Consider the following 24,098-nt stretch of genomic DNA (forward strand, 5'->3'; position numbering starts at 1 on the left):
CCAAAAGGTCAAATCCAGAGGCCTAGAAATGAAGGCCAAACCGCTCAATAACGGTAAGGGGCATTAAGCCCTCCCACCCTCCACCACATGGGGGAGGAAACTCTAAGTTCTGATGAAATCTGATGTCAGTGACGCAGCAGAAAAAATCCCATGCCTGGTCATTTATGACTGAAGGCTATAAGGACTGAAACAATCCTTCCCACCTCACGGACCCACAGGTCCTCTCGAATGCTTAGCTTAACATGAAAACAAACAATGATAACCTGAGCACTCTGCACTTCTACCAAACTAGCCGAGCAGAACAGCGCCACGCGTCTGAACAGCCACAAGACCGAACTAACCCGACAGGACCAACCTGTACCTAGGGTCCCAACCGGCAAGATGCGTAAATTCTCCCTCGTAGGGGAAAAAACAGAAAACAGACATTTGTAACACAGGACTAACATGTCCAACAACTTCCGAAGAAGTAATAAAGAGTATCAATCCCAGAAGGTTCCCAAAGGAAACAAAAACAAATAAAAGACATCCCATCGGATATAAATAAAATATAAGACAACCGGGAGGTTAACGCCCAAAAAAAGATACAGGCCTACCCGCAGGACCAGCCAAATGGAGCCCTATCTCACAAAACTTGGAAAGATCTCAAACAATGACAATCAGATTACTTTATCCCCACATGTCTAATGAGGTGCACCATTCAAATTATCAGACTGAAAATCCCCATATCTGGTAAAGATAGGGTCATTCAATAACTGAAAAACGAGCAACACGCGAAGGCATGCAATCCAGTAACGGAAGGCACAACACTCAGGGAGAGATAGCCCCGCAGGGAACTGTAGAGGCCCTCCCCAAGGCGGAAGGCCCGGGACAATAGGGCACGAGCACATTAAAAAATCAACGTCTGGACTCTGCAGACAATCGCCAACATTATGTGGATGTGAAAACGTGCTGCAACCTCCAGGGGAAACACGCCACCCCGCATGGAGGAACCATAAACTGGGTTACCCACATGTGCAGAAGTATGATTTGGTAGGGAACTCGCCTCTTGGAGGACAGGACCCCCGAGGCGGATGGCTCAGCAGTCCCTTGATTCCCTGAGCCTGAGGAACCAGGTGCTCTGAAATGGCATACAGAACAAAACTGGTTGACAGGCGTCAACGAGGCCACTCCGGATTCATTACTGGACACAGAATCTGAAATCAAAATAGCCTCAGTATCAGAATCCTCTGTAACTGAATCTGAAATCAAAATAGCCTCAGCATCAGAATCCTCCATAACTGGATAGAGGATATTTAAATATGGACTAAAGTAGTAAAAACTACAACGGCACCTGACACCCCCAATGGCTGGGACACTCACCACCTCCTATAACCAGACCCTTGCGGACTAGAACATTTTCCTTTGTCACACGGACGGGAATGCGGAAATGGAAAAAACGGAACATAGCCACGCCCGAACACAAGGTGAACCGTACAGTCCAAAACAAGCGCGCCCAACCAAAAGGCTGCGTCACTTCCAAAGGCCTCAATGTTCCAACCACGAGCCCAGTAAACATTGAACATAAGCAGGTTGAATCACATAACAAACATGATTATAAACCCCCCTGTTCAATAACCCCCCTCAGGAGATATTAACCCTCAATTCCAAGATACTAAAAGAAACTCACTGAGACCCTTATGTTATAAGTTAGACCCGCAAGGGGGTAGCCTCTCGGGAAACATTCACATTACAGTACATTGCGAATAAAGTAAAATGAAATGATCTTACCGGAATCTACGCCGTGGAACAGGAACATGGCCCTTCAAGTGTGACGGATAGTAGCATCGCTTCTGCCATGGACTTGAGAAAAGAAAGCAGGCAGCGAAGCAAAGTTCGACAACGCTGATTGTTTGAGGAGCTGTTAATATGAGTCGGGATGGTTTCGCAGAAAGAAATCCCCTGCATCTCCGGACTAACTTTCATTAAAAGCCCTCACTGAGAGACTGACAGGACTACTTAAAACTCTTGTCCCATACCGAAGAGTACTACCCTCCATAAGAGACAAAAACAAAAATTACAAATTCTGACACTTCTCTGCCAACCTCCTTGAACGAAAGGCAAAGAATGACTGGGGGATGAGGGGAGTGGGAGGAGTATTTAAGCCTTTGGCTGGGTTGTCTTTGCCTCCTCCTGGTGGCCAGGTTCTTATTTCCCAAAAGTAATGAATACAGCTGTGGACTCTTTCCATCAGAAGAAAAATGTAACAACTTTAAAGCGACAGTAACCACCTTGAGATTTTTATATAAAATGTTTAGTTATGCATAATGAAAGACTTTTGCAATACATTTTCATTGTTTATTTTGCTCCCCTTTCATGGAATATCACTCTGAATTTGAGGATTATTCCCCAGAACTTGAAATGCACCCTGCTGACTTCTCAAGGTCAACTTTGCTACATATTTTTTCGATTACTGGTTTTAATAGACATCTGCAAAAAAATTTACTTTATACTAACATTATGGCACAGGCTAGCCTTGTTGTCTGCAGACTAAAGCCCAGAATAGCTCCTCCAAATAAGGAAAATGGTGGGTGGTGTTTACTCTATAATAAAACAGAAATGTCTTACAATTACAAGGTGTTTATTGTCCCGTTAAAGCCGGCCAGCATCTCCAACATTTATATTTAGTCATGTGACATATTTAGACTATGATGGCGTAAAAACTGTACATCTTGGATTTCATGATTATGAATTTTGTTAATATATTTTTGATTTATTTAATAAATTAAAGTGTCAGTAAATGTAAAAAATAATGTTATATAATTCTGCACATAGTGCAGAATTATATAACATTATTTTAGTGCTATCATTATAAAACCTTTTTTTTCCATTTAAATTTTTTAAAAATATGCCTGTTTTATAGACCCACTCTCTGCTGAGCGGGTCTGGTTTTTTTACACAGCGAATCGGACCAGCTGTATAGTCACAGCCCGGCCCGACCGCGCCATAACATTAAGTGCAGCTTGCTCCTGCTCTGTCTGACAGCAGGAGCGAGCTGCACTTAATGTTATGGCGCGGTCGGGCCGGGCTGTGACTATACAGCTGGGTCGATGCATTGTGTAAAAAAAACAGACCCGCTCAGCAGAGAGCGGGTCTGTAAAACAGGCATATTTTTAAAAAATTAAAATGGAAAAAAAGGTTTTATAATGATAGCACTAAAATAATGTTATATAATTCTGCACTATATGGCATGATTTAAGTTTTTATAGTAGAAATATGACTCACATTCCCATTTACCACCATCTATACCATAATTGTGTTTGCAACACGTCCATCGCCGTCGGCAGGTGCGCACGCATCCTCAGGTGGATTCTTTCACCACCCTGATATTTTCAGAATCCACCGGGATGCAGCGAAGGCAAACGGAGCATTATAAAAAAAATAAAAAATAACCGCCCACAATAAGTATTTTTTTAACAAAAAACTAACTGCCCGTACGAACTATTAAGAAAAAAAAATAAACTAACTGCTCGCGCGAAGTAATAAGGGGGAAAAAAAATACCCAATTAAATTATTAACCCCTAAATCCGCGAACCACAACATCGCAAACGAACTAATACATCTATTAACCCCTAATCTGAAACCCCCCACAACGCATTAAACCTAATTTACCTATTAACTCCTAAACCGCCAACCCCCACAACGCAAAAAACTAATATAAAGACTAAGCCCCCTAACCTAACACCCCCTAAATTAACATCTTAAAGGGATATTAAACCCATTTTTTTTCTTTCATGATTCAGATAGATCATGCAATTTTAAGCAACTTTCTAATTTACTTCTACTACATTTTTCTTCATTTTATTGGTATCTTTATTTGAAAAATCAATAATGTAAGTTTATGAGCCGGCATATTTTTGGTTCAGAACCTTGGTTAGCGCTTGCTGATTGGTGGCTACATTGGCTACACCAATCAGCAAGCGCTACCCAGGTCCTGAACCAAAAATGGGCCGGCTCCTAAGCTATAATTCCTGCTTTTAAAATAAAGATACCAAGAGAACAAAAAAAATGATAATAGGAGTAAATCAGAAAGTTTCTTAAAATAGCATGCTCTATCTGAATCATTAAAGAAAAAATTTGGGTTTAATATCCCTTCAATTACATTTTTTTTTTAAATACTACATTACAATTAAAATTAAAAAAAAAAATTACATTACATTAATCTAAAATTACGGAAAATATAAAAATGCTAACATTACAAAAAATAATAAACAACACTATCCAAAATAAAACAATTAAACCTAATCCCTATGAAAATAAAAAAGCCCTCCCCCCAAATAAACCCCCCCTAAAAAACACTCCCTTAATCTAAGAATAAAACTACCAATAGCCCTTAAAAGGGCTTTTTGTAGGGCATTGCCCTAAAGAAATCAGCTCTTTTACATTAAAAATAAACAAAGTACCCCCTAACAGTAACCCCCCCACCCACCAAACCCCCCAAAATAAAAATAAAAACCTTACACTAATAAACCTAAACTACCCATTGCCCCTAAAGGGGCATTTGTATGGGCATTGCCTTTAAAAGGGCATTCAGCTCTTTTTCACTGTCCTTAAAAGGATATTCAGCTCTTTTGCAAATTGCCCAATAAACCCTAATCTAAAAAAACAAACCCCCCCAAAAAAATAAAAAAAAAACTTAACACTAAAGCCCCAAATAGGTACTCATGGTTTCAGAAGTCCGGCGGAGAAGGTCTTCTTCCAGGTGGGTCCATCATCTTCATCCACAGCGAAGGCGGCGCAAAGCGGAGGTCCGGAGTGGTCTTCCCAGATGTGGTGATCCTCGATGGCGGTCCTAGTCGGCGGCCTCCTCGGCAAAGGCGTGGAGGTTTCTCTTTATACGATCGTCCGCCGCACATTGAAGATTGAATTCAAGGTACCCCATATTTATTGCATTCCTATTGGCTGAAATTTTCAAAATCAGCCAATAGGATGAGAGCTACTGAAATCTTATTGGCTGATTTGAACAGCCAATAGGATTTAAGTAGCTCTAATCCTATAGGCTGTTTTGAAAAATTCAGCCAATAGGAATGCAAGGTACCCCAAATTGATTGCGGTACCTTGCATTCAATATTCAGTATACGACGGACATCGGATGAAGAGGAGCCTCCATACCGCTGAGGACCGCCGACGCCGTCACAGATGACTATCGCCGAGGATTGCCACATCTGGGAAGACCGCTCCGGACCTCCGCTCCGCAATATCTTCGCTGTGGATGAAGATGATGGACCCGCCTGGAAGAAGATCTTCTCCGCCGGGACTTCTGAAACCGTGAGTACCTATTTGGGGCTTAAGTGTTAGGTTTTTTTTTTTAATTTTTGGGGTTTTTTTAGTTTAGAGTTCATTGGGCAATTTCAAAAAGAGCTGAATGCCCTTTTAAGGGCAATGCCCATAGAAATGCCCCTTTAGGGGCAATGGGTAGTTTAGGTTTATTAGTGTTATTTTTTTTTATTTTGGGGGGTTTGGTGGGTGGGGGAGGGGTTTACTGTTAGGGGGGACTTTGTTTATTTTTAATGTAAAAGAGCTGATTTCTTTAGGGCAATGCCCTACAAAAAGCCATTTTAAGGGCTATTGGTAGCTTAGTATTAGATTAGGGGTTGTTTTTATTTGGGGGGGGATTTTTTATTTTTATAGGGGTGTTAGTTTAGGTTTAATTTTATTTATTTTTTATCTGTATTTTTACTTTTTTATAGCTTGGGGGGTTACATTTTTAGTATTACATAAAACAATATTAAGTGTTGGAGGATTTTATACAGTGTTTTTTTTTTGTTTCTATTTTTATTAGAATTTCAGCAATATCAATCACAAACATGGAAAAGGTACATATAAAACTTACAGAAAGCTGTATCCAAATATGATCAAATTCCGAGTCCATTTAGGTGGTGTTGGCCACTCCCCAGTAACCCTGAATCCACATCATTCAAAGTCCAAGCCTTGTAAGCTCTGTGATGGTTAGTTTCGTGGTATGTGTTACAGTACCAACAGTGTACCAAGGGTTAATACCAGGGAACAACGTCCTGCATAGGGAATCAGCAATTCACAAACCCAGCCAGTTTCCCTGCAAACATGAGACCAAGCTCCACCTTTCAGGTTTAAAAAAGAATAACTACTTTATTTGAAGGCAGCACACAGATTTATACACCCTGGCTTCAGGTTACAGAGGGCATTGGTTTAACAGTAAAGCAAACATATGAACAATGCATCAAACCTCTAACAATTGTCTATTCACAGGTAAAACAGATTAACACATTAAGTTAATTTACTGGGAAAGAACGTTTACTCAGACAATCTGATATTGGCCAGTCTAGTTAACATAATCACACAAGGACACAATCAGTTTACCCAGACAGACTCCTGAGACACAATCAGATCTGAAACATACATAGAATACATCTTATTACTGAATATAGGAACAGTTCTTATTAGCTATAAAGTCTTTTATGCCCACTTGGTTTATAGAGTCACAATTGCTCCCAAAAGGTGCACTCACACCCTGTACTGTACCCATCCTGTATTTATGGATACAGGGTGACATAGGCATAAGACAGAGTTATGAAAGTACATGGGGTATCCAGCATATAAAATTCCATATTTCCATGCAGTCTCTGGGTATCCTTAAGCCCATGTACCTCCAGCCCAAAGAATGTTCCATAACAGGACCTCCAAGGCACAGTGGCGAGATTGGTCTTGTCACATATCTCCCCTTTTCCAAACAGACTAACAGGGTATCTGACCTCCTGCCGGTCAGTGCCCTGGTTAGTCCAGCAACCCACCCATAAAACACAATTAGTAGAACAGCCCACCCACAATAAATGGTTACTACACTTGAGTACGGGGAAAACTTGTCCATTTCCAGGTGCCTCACTACAGCTGTGTGGGGGACGGGTACGCTGAATTGGTGGGTTGCGAGGTGGGCAGAGACCAGCTGTACTCTGCCCAGGCGCCAGTACTACCATGGAAGTAGCCTGGTGGGAGCCTGGTTGCTGGAGGGGGAGACCGACTGTCTCCCCTTTGGATACATAGCTGTGCTGCTGGAGGGGGAGACCAATCGTCTCCCCTTTGGCTAAACAGCCGTGTTGCTGGGGGACAGGACCATCAAACTCCTCTCCCTCTGGTTTGTCATGCTCGGCTATCCAGGGTATGTACTGTGCCATATACCACCAGAGCGCCTGGTAGGCATGTCAGTTTGCTGGGACAATCCATCTGTATTCCCGTTATGAGAGAGAATTCCTGTCCATACAAACAAGGGTTCAAATTCCTCAGTGCCCAGACCAGGGCCAAACAGTCCTTCAAAATCCCATCAGCTTCTTTACGAGTTTTCTGTACCTGCTCTCTATAGGTATCCACAATCCCTTCATACTGACATAGGGTGCCCTTGAGTTGCTGCACCTCACTATGAGCCAGCGTCAGCTTCTCCTCAAGTGTCACTAAGTTTTTCTTTAATGTTTCATGTTCCACTCTCAAGCTGGTGTTTTCTGCAGTCTGTCGGTGCAGCTTGTCTAGCAGAGATTCCTGTTCTAAACGTGCTTTTTCCTCTGCGCTCCTCTTCTCCTTCATCAGCGCATTGTAACGGGACCTCCACATATCAATAGCGGATAGAGATTTACTGCGCTCAGCGTCCTGGGGCTTAGCAGAGGTGGGTCAGTCTCTGCTGCACGGATCTGGGCACGGGTAGTCACAGAGTTAACATCAGCGGGACCCATAGGAGCGTAGGCAGAAACAAGGGGGGCCAAGTCATTTCCAAGAAGAACATCAGCAGGTAAGTCCTTCTTGACCCCCACATTCACAGGTCTAGCGCCCACTCCCCAATCCAAATGTACCCTGGCAACAGGTAGGCTGAACACATCGCCCCCTGCTACCCTCACAGCCACAGTGTCTCCAGTGTACTGTTTCTCAGACACCAAGTTCTTTTGAAGCAAGGTCATGGTAGCACCAGTATCCCGTAGACCACTGACCTTCTTCCCATTCACTTTAACCAGTTGCCGGTTATTCCGGTGGGCAGCTTGCACAAGGTCTGCCTCATGTAGGATGCTCCAGCATTCTTGCGCCTCTACGTAGCGGGCCGCAGGCTGAGGATTACGTGGGATTCCGCCGGCGGGTCTTCTCCAGGACTGCGCTTGGTTCGCTGCGTTTAGGGGACACTCTGGTCTTTTGTGCCCTAGTTGCTTACATCTAAAGCACCGAATAGGTTGTGAGTAGCACCGCAGGGCTCTCTGAGGGTAGTTCGTGGCCGGAGGCCGTGTGGTATAGTGGTGTGCCGGGGTTTGGTAACTGGCAGCTGCTGGGGTGACTGGGGGTCTGTACTCCACTCTAGCAGGGGGCTTAGTGGTAGCAGTGTCCAGTTTGCGGGCATCCGTATACTCATCTGCCAAGCGAGCCGCTTCCTGCAGGGTGGAGGGTTTACGGTCCCGAACCCACTCTCGAACTCCTGCGGGTAATTTGTCGAAGCAATGTTCCAACAGGAATAGCTGCAGCACCTCTTCCCCAGATATGGCTTGGCACCCCGCTATCCAGTGAGCTGCTGTGCGGTGCACCTTACATGCCCACTCAAGGTAGGAATCTCCAGCTAATTTAACAGTGTCTCTGAACCGTCTCCGGTATGCCTCTGGTGTAACCGCATACCTGGAGAGCAGAGCCTCTTTTACAGTATTATAATCCCTGACTTCCTCATCTGGAATGGCCCGAAAAGCCTCTCTGGCCCGGCCGGATAATTTTCCAGATAATATCGTGACCCAGTCCTCTGCGGGTACCTTGTGTAGTGCACATTGCCTCTCAAAATCCGCAAGGTACCCATCAATCTCTCCTTCTGTTTCCAGGAAGTTTTTAAAAGCTGCAAAATTTACTTTTCTCTTTTCCATCTTAGTCAGTATTGTAATAATCCCCCTCTTCCTGAGGTTACTGGCTTGTGTAGTTGCTCTTCTGGGCGATAAGGTTCATCCCGTCGCTGCCACCAATGTTACAGTACCAACAGTGTACCAAGGGTTAATACCAGGGAACAACGTCCTGCATAGGGAATCAGCAATTCACAAACCCAGCCAGTTTCCCTGCAAACATGAGACCAAGCTCCACCTTTCAGGTTTAAAAAAGAATAACTACTTTATTTGAAGGCAGCACACAGATTTATACACCCTGGCTTCAGGTTACAGAGGGCATTGGTTTAACAGTAAAGCAAACATATGAACAATGCATCAAACCTCTAACAATTGTCTATTCACAGGTAAAACAGATTAACACATTAAGTTAATTTACTGGGAAAGAACGTTTACTCAGACAATCTGATATTGGCCAGTCTAGTTAACATAATCACACAAGGACACAATCAGTTTACCCAGACAGACTCCTGAGACACAATCAGATCTGAAACATACATAGAATACATCTTATTACTGAATATAGGAACAGTTCTTATTAGCTATAAAGTCTTTTATGCCCACTTGGTTTATAGAGTCACAATTGCTCCCAAAAGGTGCACTCACACCCTGTACTGTACCCATCCTGTATTTATGGATACAGGGTGACATAGGCATAAGACAGAGTTATGAAAGTACATGGGGTATCCAGCATATAAAATTCCATATTTCCATGCAGTCTCTGGGTATCCTTAAGCCCATGTACCTCCAGCCCAAAGAATGTTCCATAACAGGACCTCCAAGGCACAGTGGCGAGATTGGTCTTGTCACAGTATGTCTCTGACGTCCTTGTACCTTCATACCTACAAGCCAGGGTGACCAAGTGAGGGCACTAATAACTTGTAAATGGGGATAGTGTAACCCAGTTCCCTGTACCCTATAGGCCAGGGGTGGGCAGACTTTTGTAAGGCAAGGACTACCTGTAATTTTATTCCAAGTGACGTGGTCACCCAACTAAAAAAAAAAAAAAAAAACACCAGTCGCTGGCTGAAAATTGTATTTTTCCCACAAATAGGACCTGCTGGCTGAACATTTTATTTTTGCCACAAAATCAGCCGAGCTCTTTAATAATAAAAATAGCCACGCTCTTTACTTACTGCGAGAGCTCTCTCTTTACGTCACGCCGGGACCATCAAGCAACCTTATCTGTGTACCGCACAATCAAGACGGCTCGAGTCTAGGGCTAGCGGAGTAGTCAAGCCTGGAACACATGGGAAACCCAGAGCTCAGGTAAAACAATGACAATGAACTATTCAATCATAGACAGACTCATTCTACAAATTAATTTTATTGGCTGGACACCATGTCAGGTTTATTAGGGGCAGGTCCTGTTGGCTGCTCTCCATCCGTCCGATACTAGCTGAAGACTATTGCACAGAGTTGGGACAGTGACAGCAGCAGGACCTGCAGGCTCTGTACCGCCTTACACAGCAACCAAAGACTGGTATAAAAGCAACAGCACTGACCTGCACAATTTGGTGACAACAAATTCTGGGGACAGAAAGCTGCAGGAACTAGCACAAAGTATAGCTAATATTAGTGTGTCAGAGAAAGTATCAGAGAACAGCAACAAAGCTTGGAACAGAGTAAGTAAAAAAATCTGAGGGGGAGTAACAGACCCTGGGAAAAAAACACTACCAGACCATTCACCTAGCAGAGCCTGGTGACAAGTAACGGAGGACAGAACTAGAAAGTAGAAGCAGAATATCAGACAGAGCAGGACCTGGAACTGCCAAACCCAGGGATACCGAGCAGCATCTCAGCCTGGCGTATGAAGAGTCTGTACTATGGACTGACCGCTCTTGAGACAAAAAGTAGGAGAGTTTGGGACAGGCAGTAACCAAAGCAGGGGCAGCGAATTCAGCTACAGTCGCGTCCCGCATGCTGAAGTACACCGCCGTCATAGACTCATAGTCGATTTCAAAAGTCTGCATAAGAGAAACATTTCTTATATATCTACGGAGACAAGGCTCTTCACTCATAATTTAGATGTGTGAGAAATGTTTCTCTTATTATACAGACTTATGAAATCTTCCAGACGGTCACCTCAAAATTCACTCGCGGTCCACTGGTAGACCGCAATCTACCTCTTGCCCAACTCTGCTATAGGCTGTCTAGCAGTTTCTACGCCTCCCACTAACTCTGCGTTCGGCGAGATGGGTGAGAGGGGGGACCTTGAGGTGGAGATGGCCGGCCATTTGTGGATCAACATATCCCATACTGTAAATACATTCTGTAATGAGGGGAAGGCAGGCAGCCAGGGAGGTCTGTGTGTATGTTTGAGCCAACATAAGGCTCCAGGTGTTGGAGCCTTAAGAATGTGTGAGTCAATCGAGATCCAGGATTTATTTGTACTGTTTCTATGCCAGTCTAAGACCCTTTGAAGACCAATTGCATGGTAATAAGTGCAGATGTCAGGTAGGCCCAACCCTCCTCCCAATTGTCTATACATGTTTTTTTTTTATTAATCCGTGGTCTTATCCTACCCCACACATACCTATTTATGGTGTTTTGTAATTTAGTGAGTTAAGTATTAGGGAGCTTGACTGGGGTTGCTTGTAAAATATAGAGAATTCTGGGGAGTAGATTCATTTTAAAAACCTGGATTTTACCCCACCACGAGAATGTGCAGGTTTCCCACGATTCTATGTCTTTTAGAATTGTAGTAAGTTAATGGGAATAATTTAGTTTGAACGCTATGGTGGGTTTCGGTGAGAGATGAATCCCTAGATATTTGATTGTTGATTTCTGTGGCTTAAAGGGACATATATTCAAAATGGTTTGAAAATCTTGGTCTGAAAGGGTGACATTAAGGATTTCAGATTTTAATTTGTTTACGGAAAAGTGGGAAACTATACAGAAAGCGTCTAGCTCCTCCAGGACTGCCGGGATAGATTTTTGTGGGTTAGAAAGTTTGAGCAGCACGTCGTCTGCATATAATGATAATTTATAGTCATTCGTCCCTTTCGGTACACCTTTTATGTTTGGATTTTGTCTAATTTTGGATGCCAGTGTCTCCATGCATATAATAAACAGCAATGGAGACAATGGGCACCCCTGCCGTGTGCCGTTATGTATATCAAAGCTATCGGGTAGTACCCCGTTTAGTTTGATTTGGGCGGTTGGGTTAGAGTATAGACTATATATGCGTTGTAACATGATTTTCCCTATCTTTCTTAATGTGGCGTCAAGGAATGACCAGTTCAAGCGGTCAAACGCTTTTTCGGCGTCTAGTGATATTAATACCATGTCTAACTTGGCGTGTGTGGCGTAATCGATCAGTTGTTGGGTTCTTACGCTATTGTTCCTGGCCTCCCTGCCAGGGACAAAACCCACTTGATCTGAGTAGATTAGTAGGGGTAAGACCCGATTAAGCCTTTTTGCCAGAATTTTAGCATATAGCTTCACGTCGGTGTTTAGCAATGAGATTGGTCTGTAATTGCCTACTAAGTGATCTGGTTTCCCGGGTTTCAGAATGACAGAGATATGGACCAACAGGCATTCAAGAAGGCAATTGGCCAGTTCGGTCAATCTGCTGAAAGGAGGTTAGAAGATGTATCAATTGCATCTGTAGAGATGATATGTTGTGATTTGGACAAATTATATAAGTTCTCATAATTTTTTAAAGGTGTTTGCTATGGCTTTGTGGTCCCTTATCACTTCACCTTGTGTGTTATCTATTTGGTGAATTTGGTTCTGCGCTACTCTGTGCTTCAGGGCCCTGGCTAGGAGCTAGGTACCAGCTTTGTTACCCCCAATATAGTACTTTTTCTTAAAGAATAGAGCATGTTTTTGAGCTTCCTGGTGGAAAAATGTATTAACCTCTCCTCTGGCCTTTGTTAACTCCTCTAATATAACTTGATTTTGTGGGGATATTTTGTGATCCATTTCAGCTTTATGTAAGGTTGCAAGAATGCTTTTATAATATTTCGGTCTAGATGATTTGATAAAAGCTTTATGTTTCATCAGTTCCCCCCTCATGTCTCATGACAGAGTGGCATACAGTAAGTAAACATGCAAAGTTATTTGAACAAAACAATTGCCTACCAATGGGGCAGGCATAAGTGGAGGTCATCAGTTACCTTAAGGGTAAATACTCACAATAAGGGAGTCATACGAGAATGATATAAAATTACGACATAAACTAAACATTATAACCTTAAACATTAAACATACTGAACATATTGAGCAGGCAGATCATGAAAAAGCCATCTAGGCAGGGGATTGGCAGCTAGGCCGCATTATGCGGTAGACTACAAACTTATTGGGTTTAGGCATACATCCACACAATCAAACCTGAGTACTTTCAGGAAAATCCCAACCCAGATGTGAAAAACAATAAACATATATTTTTACTTAAGTCTTCTTTAATTGCAGTTACTCACATTGGGGGGATAGCAAGAGTCCCAGGAGCAAACATAGTGATGCTAGCCCCCCCTCAGGTGTATGCAGTAGGCAAGGGGTCCACAGCCACCACCGGGGAGGACAGTTTCGCCTTCTTCTTTTGTACATGACTGATGTTGCTGCTTCGGGGGTTGCTCTGATGAAGACCTAGCTTTTTTGTCTTCCTCCGACAAGGCAGGCACAGGAATTCCAAGTTGACCACAGAAGTCCTCCAAATCTTCCAGCGAGCGGTATACAATTACTTTGTGGTTCTTCAGGACCATTAACCGAAAGGGAAAACCCCATCTATATTGGATTCCCAGTTCTCTGAAATGTAAGGTATCTTGTTTCTCTTTGGTTCTGGAGGGTAAGCGGACTCAGGTCTGCGAAAATCTGTAATGCAGATCCCTTATATGTGTGTATCTATGGAACTTGATCACCACGTCCCTCGGAGGATCATTGGGTTTAGGCGGTGGTTGAAGGGTTCTGTGAGCTCTATCCATAGGTAGAATGTTGAGCTGTGGATTGTCTAGCAGCGTCTGGAATAGTTGTTGAAGATAGGTGGGGAGTTGGGTATTGTTGATTTCTTCTGGTATACCTCTAATACGCAGATTCTGCCTCCTTCCCCGGTTATCTAGATCCTCCAATTATGTCTGGAGAAATGCAATTTGAGATTCTTGTGTGGCAACTTTTCTAGTAAGCAAGTTGGAGTCTGCCATTTGTGATTCTGCTTGTTCCTCTAGGTATTCCACCCTTCCCCCCCCCACCTCCCCAGCAACATCCTTTTTCACCTCTGCAAGTCCCTCTTTTATCAGAAGACTTTCAGGAAAGATGCAAAGTCCGCTTTTGTCAGCAACTCTTTTAGGTCCCTCTTGTTACTGTGGCCTCTGCATCCAAATCTGTGGTTTCAAGGGGGATCTTCAATGGAAGAGTTGGACTGCGTTTCATCTGGTATTGCCAAGTGCAACGCCTTAAAATAATTGTTCATCCCGGTGCTCGAGGATGTACCTTGTTTTGATGATTTAGGTCTTTTAGCAATCTTATTCAGCTTCTTGGAAGACATATTACAATTTTTGAACTTATGCAAAGCTCCAGATGTATGATCAGTGGCTCTTTAGCTGATGGAGCAGAAGTCCCTGCTGCCGGAGTATAATGTAGCAGGGTGTTTTCAACGTGCCCTTCTTTCGATTTATTAGTTCAGGCAGTTAAGTGTACTTCTGTGTGTGTGCTTCTTTAGGACCAGGCTATATACACAGTCTCACCATTGCGGGTGCCCTGAGGTCTGGCTTAAGTCAGTTTATCCTTTTTTATACGCTTTATAGGAAAGGTTTATGCTCCTCTATATATGACTTAAACACCAAATAGCCCTACAGTCTCCGGTTATTCATGTGAGCTAGTCTGTTTAGTTCAACCGCCAACTTCTGTGTCTCTCTGTGAGTTGTAGCGCACTTCCTGGTCTGCAGAGCAGACTTCAGATCCACCTCTATTTTGATGTCCCATTAAAGATCCATTACCCCCTGCGGTTACTTATATAGGTTGGTTGCTATGTCCGAGTGGGGGGTTGGGATCTGTTAGGACGGATCGTATGTGGGTGAGGTTGTGGGGTTTATGTGTTGAGGCACTCACATGTGGGTCCAGTGTCCGTGTAAGCCGGATGATAGATGTGTCAGCTTAGTGTCCCACTGTTTACCCCCTTTGTAATTGTTCATGTACCGCGAGGTGCAGGCCTCAAACTCTGGTCTCACCTTCCACTGTCATCACAGTGTCTCTGTAAGTTGATGATCTACCCGGTCATTGCTCAGACGGTCTTGGAAGGCATTTATGTCCGATTACAGTCGCATATGTGGCTGTGAATAACCCCTATTGTGCTTTTTCTTGCAGAGCATTAAACTTTTACGGTCATCAGCTTTCCTGGTCGGCTCCGCCCCCCTTTATAAAGTGTTTTTATGTAATAAGGTGATAGAGAGGAACATGTACAATGTTTATCATTTTTTTTTCCAGAACATTAAAATATGAAAAAATAATACATGAATTTTCCTAGAGTGCAATAAAGGTTTTATGATTTTGCCCCCCTTAAAGGGACAGTCTAGTCAAAATGAAAATTTCATTATTCAGATAGAGCATGCAATTTTAAGCAACTTTCTAATTTACTCCTATTATCAATTTTTCTTTGTTCTCTTTGTATCTTTATTTTTAAAAAGCTGGAATTTAAGCTTAGGAGACGGCCCATTTTTTGGTTCAGCACCTGGGTAGCGCTTGCTGACTGGATGGCTTCATTTAGACACCAATCAGAAAGCACTACCCAGGTGATGTACTAAAAATGGGCTGGCTGCTAAGATAATATAATAGGAGTAAATTAGAAAATTGCTTAAAATTGAATGCTCTATTTGAATCGTGAAAGTTTAATTTTGACTATACTATCCCTTTAAGGTAATACATATGTGCTTTCATGGTTATAGCACCTACTTATTAGTTATTATACTATATTGCTCTTCTTCATAAAGTAATTATAATTCATTACAACTTATATTTCTTTGGTAATATTTTTTCTCATGATTACCTTCTACACTCACCATTATACAGAATATATAAAACTCACCATTCAAAAAGATTTTAAAATTTGAAGGTAATTCCAGACACACTCTCATCTCTCCTCCCTGTGCGGTCTCTTCTCTTTTGAATTCATCTTCAGGAAAGATACTAGCAAGAGCAAGCAGTTCATCCTTCTGAGATTCACTGTCTTCTGATGACATCTGGTTGCTGTGAGATATAGATCCAACACCACAATATTAATGTTCTAGGCTTAAAGGGACAGTCTACTCCAGAATTGTTATTGTTTACAAAAAGATAGATAACCCCTTTATTACACATTGCATAACCAACACTGTTATATTAATATACTTTTTACCTCTGTGATTATCTTGTATCTATGTCTCTGCAGACTGCCCCCTTATTTCAGTTATTTTTACATTTTAGCTAATCAGTGCCTTCTCATTAGTAACTCCACGGGCGTGAGCACAATGTTATCTACACGGCACACATGAACTACCTGTGAAAAGTTTTCAAAATGCAGTGAGATAAGAGGCGGCCTTCAAGTGCTTATAAATTAGCATGTGAGCCTACCAAGGTTTAGCTTTCAACAAAGAATAACAAACAAACAAATTTTATGATTAAAGTAAATTGGAAAGTTGTTTAAAATTGTATGCCCTATCTGAATCATGAAAGTTTAATTTTGACTAGACTTTCCATTTACGGAATAGAATAGTATTAATTTGATCAGAAGTGATCAGTTTAAATACATTTATGGATGCTGTATTTAGAAAGAAAGAAAAAAAAATAATTTTAATGTTTACTTAAAGGGACAGTAAACACCTTGATATTTATATATGAAATGTTTAGTTGTGAGTAATGAAACAACTCTGCAATATAGTTTCATTATTTATTTTGTCCCCTTTTCCTGACATTTAGCAATTTAAAATTCTCAAAACAAGAAATGCACCTGTTGACTTCTCAAGGCTAACATCTCATTGTCTTTTATCAGATAACAAGCGCAAAAACATAATTTATGCTTACCTGATACATTTATTTCTCTTGTAGTGTATCCAGTCCACGGATCATCCATTACTTGTGGGAAATTCTCCTTCCCAACAGGAAGTTGCAAGAGGATCACCCACAGCAAAGCAGCTATATAGCTCCTCCCCTCACTGCCATATCCAGTCATTCGACCGAAACAAGCCGAGAAAGGAGAAACCATAGGGTGCAGTGGTGACTGTAGTTTAATTAAAATTTAGACCTGCCTGAAAAGGAAAGGGCGGGCCGTGGACTGGATACACTACAAGAGAAATACATTTATCAGGTAAGCATAAATTATGTTTTCTCTTGTTAAGTGTATCCAGTCCACGGATCATCCATTACTTGTGGGATACCAATACCAAAGCTAAAGTACATGGATGATGGGAGGGACAAGGCAGGAACTTAAACGGAAGGAACCACTGCCTGTAGAACCTTTCTCCCAAAAACAGCCTCCGAAGAAGCAAAAGTATCAAATTTGGAAAATTTGGAAAAAGTATGAAGCGAAGACCAAGTTGCGGCCTTGCAAATCTGTTCAACAGAGGCCTCATTTTTAAACGCCCAGGTGGAAGCCACAGCTCTAGTAGAATGAGCTGTAATCCTTTCAGGAGGCTGCTGTCCAGCAGTCTCATAGGCTAAACGGATTATACTCCGAAGCCAAAAAGAGAGGTTGCCGAGGCCTTCTGACCTCTCCTCTGTCCAGAGTAAACAACAAACAGGTTAGATGTTTGGCGAAAATCTTTAGCAGCATGTAAGTAAAACTTCAAGGCACGGACTACGTCTAGATTATGCAAAAGACGTTCCTTCTTTGAAGAAGGATTAGGACATAATGATGGAACAACAATCTCTTGATTGATATTCTTGTTAGAAACCACCTTAGGTAAAAACCCAGGTTTTGTACGCAGAACAACTTTATCTGAATGAAAGATCAGATAAGGAGAATCACAATGTAAGGCAGATAACTCCGAGACTCTTTGAGCCGAGGAAATAGCCATCAGAAAAAGAACTTTCCATGAAAGAAGTTTGATATCAATAGAATGAAGGGGTTCAAACGGAACCCCTTGAAGAACTTTAAGAACCAAGTTTAAGCTCCATGGAGGAGCAACAGGTTTAAACACAGGCTTAATTCTAACTAAAGCCTGACAAAATGCCTGAACGTCTGGAACTTCTGCCAGTTGCTTGTGTAAAAGAATAGACAGAGCAGAAATCTGTCCCTTTAAAGAACTAGCTGATAACCCTTTGTCCAAACCCTCTTGGAGGAAGGACAATATCCTAGGAATCCTAACCCTACTCCATGAGTAATTCTTGGATTCACACCAATGAAGATATTTACGCCATATCTTGTGGTAAATTTTCCTGGTGACAGGCTTTCGTGCCTGTATTAAGGTATCAATTACTGACTCGGAAAAGCCACGCTTTGATAGAATCAAGCGTTCAATCTCCATGCAGTCAGTCTCAGAGAAAGTAGATTTGGATGATTGAAAGGACCTTGTATTAGAAGGTCTTGTCTCAGAGGCAGAGTCCATGGTGGAAAGGATGACATGTCCACTAGGTCTGCATACCAGGTCCTGCGTGGCCACGCAGGCGCTAACAATATCACCGATGCTCTTTCCTGTTTGATTTTGGCAATCAGACGAGGGAGCAGAGGAAACGGTGGAAACACATAAGCCAGGTTGAAGAACCAAGGCGCTGCTAGAGCAACTATCAGTGCCGCTTTTGGGTCCCTAGACCTGGATCCGTAACAAGGAAGCTTGGCGTTCTGGCGAGACGCCATGAGAAACACCTCCAGATGGAGTTCCCATTCCCCCGGATGAAAAGTCTGACGACTTAGAAAATCCGCCTCCCAGTTCTCTACACCTGGGATATGGATCGCTGACAGGTGGCAAGAGTGAGTCTCTGCCCAGCGAATTATCTTGGAGACTTCTGACATCGCTAGGGAACTCCTGGTTCCCCCTTGATGGTTGATGTAAGCCACAGTCGTGATGTTGTCCGACTGAAATCTGATGAACCTCAGTGTTGCTAACTGAGGCCAAGCCAGAAGAGCATTGAATATTGCTCTTAACTCCAGAATATTTATTGGGAGGAGTTTCTCCTCCTGAGTCCATGAACCCTGAGCCTTCAGGGAGTTCCAGACTGCACCCCAACCTAGAAGGCTGGCATCTGTTGTTACAATTGTCCAATCTGGTCTGCGAAAGGTCATACCTTTGGACAGATGGGCCCGAGATAACCACCAGAGAAGAGAATCTCTGGTTTCCCGATCCAGATTTAGTAGAGGGGACAAATCTGTGTAATCCCCATTCCACTGACTGAGCATGCATAATTGCAGCGGTGTGAGATGCAGGCGCGCGAATGGCACTATGTCCATCGCCGCTACCATTAAGCCGATTACTTCCATGCACTGAGCCACCGTGGGGCGCGGAATGGAGTGAAGAACACAGCAAGCATTTAGAAGTTTTGATAACCTGGACTCCGTCAAGTAAATTTTCATTTCTACAGAATCTATTAGTCCCTAGGAAGGAAACCCTCGTGAGAGGAGATAGAGAACTCTTTTCTTCGTTCACTTTCCACCCATGCGACCTCAGGAATGCCAGAACTATCTCTGTATGAGATTTGGCAATTTGAAAGCTTGACGCCTGTATCAGGATGTCGTCCAGGTAAGGAGCCACCGCTATGCCTCGCGGTCTTAGGACCGCCAGAAGTGAGCCCAGAACCTTTGTAAAAATTATTGGGGCTGTAGCCAACCCGAATGGAAGAGCTACAAATTGGTAATGCCTGTCTAGAAAGGCAAACCTCAGGAACTGATGATGATTCTTGTGAATCGGAATGTGAAGGTAGGCATCCTTTAAGTCCACTATGGTCATGTACTGACCCTCTTGGATCATGGGTAAAATGGTTCGAATAGTTTCCATCTTGAATGACGGAACTCTGAGGAATTTGTTTAGGATCTTTAAATCCAAAATTGGTCTGAAGGTTCCCTCTTTTTTGGGAACCACAAACAGATTTGAATAAAACCCCTGACCTTGTTCCGTCCGCGGAACTGGATGGATCACTCCCCTTACAAGGAGATCTTGTACGCAGCTTAGGAATGCCTCTTTTTTTATCTGGTTTGCAGATAATCTTGAAAGGTGAAATCTCCCTTGTGGAGGAGAAGCTTTGAAGTCCAGACGATATCCCTGAGATATGATCTCCAACGCCCAGGGATCCTGAACATCTCTTGCCCACGCCTGGGCGAAGAGAGAGAGTCTGCCCCCTACTAGATCCATTGTTGGATAGGGGGCCGCTCCTTCATGCTGTCTTAGAGGCAGCAGCAGGCTTTCTGGCCTGCTTGCCCTTGTTCCAGGACTGGTTAGGTTTCCAGGCCTGCTTGGATTGAGCAAAAGTTCCCTCTTGTTTTGAAGCAGAGGAAGTTGATGCTGCACCTGCCTTGAAATTTCGAAAGGCACGAAAATTAGACTGTTTGGCCTTTGATTTGGCCCTGTCCTGAGGAAGGGTATGACCCTTACCTCCAGTAATGTCAGCAATAATTTCTTTCAAACCAGGCCCGAATAAGGTCTGCCCCTTGAAAGGAATGTTGAGTAATTTAGACTTTGAAGTCACATCAGCTGACCAGGATTTGAGCCATAGCGCCCTACGCGCCTGGATGGCGAATCCGGAATTCTTAGCCGTTAGTTTAGTCAAATGAACAATGGCATCAGAAACAAATGAGTTAGCTAGCTTAAGAGTTCTAAGCTTGTCAACAATTTCAGTCAATGGAGCTGTATGGATGGCCTCTTCCAGGGCCTCAAACCAGAATGCCGCCGCAGCAGTGACAGGCGCAATGCATGCAAGGGGCTGTAAAATAAAACCTTGTTGAATAAACATTTTCTTAAGGTAACCCTCTAATTTTTTATCCATTGGATCTGAAAAAGCACAACTGTCCTCAACCGGGATAGTGGTACGCTTTGCTAAAGTAGAAACTGCTCCCTCCACCTTAGGGACAGTCTGCCCTAAGTCCCGTGTAGTGGCATCTATTGGAAACATTTTTCTAAATATAGGAGGTGGGGAAAAGGGCACACCGGGCCTATCCCACTCCTTACTAATAATTTCTGTAAGCCTTTTAGGTATTGGAAAAACATCAGTACTCACCGGCACTGCATAGTAATTATCCAGCCTACACAATTTCTCTGGCACTGCAATTGTGTCACAGTCATTCAGAGCAGCTAATACCTCCCCAAGCAATACACGGAGGTTCTCAAGCTTAAATTTAAAATTAGAAATCTCTGAATCAGGTCTCCCCGATTCAGAGACGTCACCCACAGACTGAAGCTCTCCGTCCTCAGGTTCTGCATATTGTGACGCAGTATCAGACATGGCTCTTACAGCATCTACGCGGTCTGTATCTCGTCTAACCCCAGAGCTATCGCGTTTGCCTCTCAATTCAGGCAATCTGGATAATACCTCTGTCAGGGTATTATTCATGATTGCAGCCATGTCCTGCAAAGTAATCGCTATGGGCGTCCCTGATGTACTTGGCACCATATTAGCGTGCGTCCCTTGAGCGGGAGGCGAAGGGTCCGACACGTGGGGAGAGTTAGTCGGCATAACTTCCCCCTCGACAGACCCCTCTGGTGACAATTCTTTTATAGATAAAGACTGATCTTTACTGTTTAAGGTGAAATCAATACATTTAGTACACATTCTCCTATGGGGCTCCACCATGGCTTTTAAACATAATGAACAAGTATCCTCTGTTTCAGACATGTTTGTACAGACTAGCAATGAGACTAGCAAGCTTGGAAAACACTTTAAAGCAAGTTAACAAACAATATAAAAAACGTTACTGTGCCGTTAAGAGAAACACATTTTGACAAAATTTGAAATAACAGTGAAAAAACATAATTTATGTAAGAACTTACCTGATAAATTCATTTCTTTCATATTAGCAAGAGTCCATGAGCTAGTGACGTATGGGATATACATTCCTACCAGGAGGGGCAAAGTTTCCCAAACCTCAAAATGCCTATAAATACACCCCTCACCACACCCACAAATCAGTTAAACGAATAGCCAAGAAGTGGGGTGATAAGAAAAAAGTGCAAAAGCATCAAAAATAAGGAATTGGAATAGTTGTGCTTTATACAAAAAAATCATAATCACCACAAAAAAAGGGTGAGTCTCATGGACTCTTGCTAATATGAAAGAAATGAATTTATCAGGTAAGTTCTTACATAAATTATGTTTTCTTTCATGTAATTAGCAAGAGTCCATGAGCTAGTGACGTATGGGATAATAAATACCCAAGATGTGGAACTTCCACGCAAGAGTCACTAGAGAGGGAGGGATAAAATAAAGACAGCCAATTCCGCTGAAAAATAATCCACACCCCAAACAAAGTTTAAATCTTATAATGAAAAAAACTAAAATTATAAGCAGAAGAATCAAACTGAAACAGCTGCCTGAAGTACTTTTCTACCAAAAACTGCTTCAGAAGAAGAAAACACATCAAAATGGTAGAATTTAGTAAAAGTATGCAAAGAAGACCAAGTTGCTGCTTTGCAAATCTGATCAACCGAAGCTTCATTCCTAAACGCCCAGGAAGTAGAAACTGACCTAGTAAAATGAGCTGTAATCCTTTGAGGCGGAGTTCTACCCGACTCAACATAAGCATGATGAATCAAAGACTTTAACCAAGACGCCAAAGAAATGGCAGAGGCCTTTTGACCTTTCCTAGAACCAGAAAAGATAACAAATAGACTAGAAGTCTTTCGGAAATCTTTAGTAGCTTCAACATAATATTTCAAAGCTCTTACTACATCCAAAGAATGTAAAGATCTTTCCTTAGAATTCTTAGGATTAGGACACAATGAAGGAACCACAATTTCTCTACTAATGTTGTTAGAATTCACAACCTTAGGTAAAAATTTAAATGAAGTCCGCAACACTGCCTTATCCTGATGAAAAATCAGAAAAGGAGATTCACAAGAAAGAGCAGATAACTCAGAAACTCTTCTAGCAGAAGAGATGGCCAAAAGAAATAAAACTTTCCAAGAAAGTAATTTAATATCCAGAGAATGCATAGGTTCAAAAGGAGGAGCTTGTAGAGCTCCCAGAACCAAATTTAAAACTCCAAGGAGGAGAAATTGACTTAATGACAGGTTTGATACGAACCAAAGCCTGTACAAAACAATGAATATCAGGAAGATTAGCAATCTTTCTGTGAAACAGCACAGAAAGAGCAGAAATTTGTCCTTTCAAGGAACTTGCAGACAAACCTTTATCCAGACCATCCTGAAGAAACTGTAAAATTCTAGGAATTCTAAAAGAATGCCAGGAAAATTGATGAGAAGAACACCAAGAAATGAAAGTCTTCCAGACTCGATAATATATCTTCCTAGACACAGATTTACGAGCCTGTAACATAGTATTAATTGCGGAGTCAGAGAAACCTCTATGACTAAGAATCAAGCGTCCAATCTCCATACCTTCAAATTTAATGATTTGAGATCCTGATGGAAAAATGGGCCTTGAGATAGAAAGTCTGGTCTTAACGGAAGAGTCCAAGGTTGGCAAGAAGCCATCCGAACAAGATCCGCATACCAAAACCTGTGAGGCCATGCTGGGGCCACCAGCAGTACAAACGAACGCTCCTTTAGAATCTTGGAAATCACTCTTGGAAGAAGAACTAGAGGCGGAAAGATATAGGCAGGATGATACTTCCAAGGAAGTGACAATGCATCCACTGCCTCCGCCTGGATCTGGACAGATACCTGGGAAGTTTCTTGTTTAGATGAGAAGCCATCAGATCTATTTCTGGAAGACCCCAGATTTGAACAATCTGAAGAAATACCTCTGGGTGAAGAGACCATTCGCCCGGATGCAACGTCTGGCGACTGAGATAATCCGCTTCCCAATTGTCTATACCTGGGATGTAAACCGCAGAAATTAGACAGGAGCTGGATTCCGCCCATACAAGTATTCGAGATACTTCTTTCATAGCCAGAGGACTGTGAGTCTCCCCTTGATGATTGATATATGCCACGGTTGTGACATTGTCCGTCTGAAAACAAATGAACGATTCTCTCCTCAGAAGAGGCCACGACTGAAGAGCTCTGAAAATCGCACGGAGTTCCAAAATGTTGATTGGTAATCTCGCCTCCTGAGATTCCAAAAACCCCCTGTGCTGTCAGAGACCCCCATACCGCTCCCCAACCTGTTAGACTCGCA

At 42.6% G+C, this 24,098-nt stretch overlaps 1 protein-coding gene across 2 annotated transcripts in view; it reads right to left on the bottom strand.

Moving 5' to 3' along the window:
- Window positions 1-24,098, bottom strand: part of RNF14 (ring finger protein 14) — a 243,020-nt gene that overhangs the window by 140,733 nt on the left and 78,189 nt on the right. For both annotated transcript variants that reach the window (XM_053717169.1, XM_053717168.1), the window contains exon 2: window positions 15,925-16,085. In XM_053717169.1, the coding sequence (XP_053573144.1) occupies window positions 15,925-16,078 (154 nt within the window). In that variant the 5' untranslated portion in view covers window positions 16,079-16,085. The remainder of the gene's footprint in view (window positions 1-15,924; window positions 16,086-24,098) is intronic.

This window comes from Bombina bombina, chromosome 6, assembly GCF_027579735.1.
Source record: "Bombina bombina isolate aBomBom1 chromosome 6, aBomBom1.pri, whole genome shotgun sequence".
In the NCBI taxonomy this organism is placed as follows: domain Eukaryota; kingdom Metazoa; phylum Chordata; class Amphibia; order Anura; family Bombinatoridae; genus Bombina; species Bombina bombina.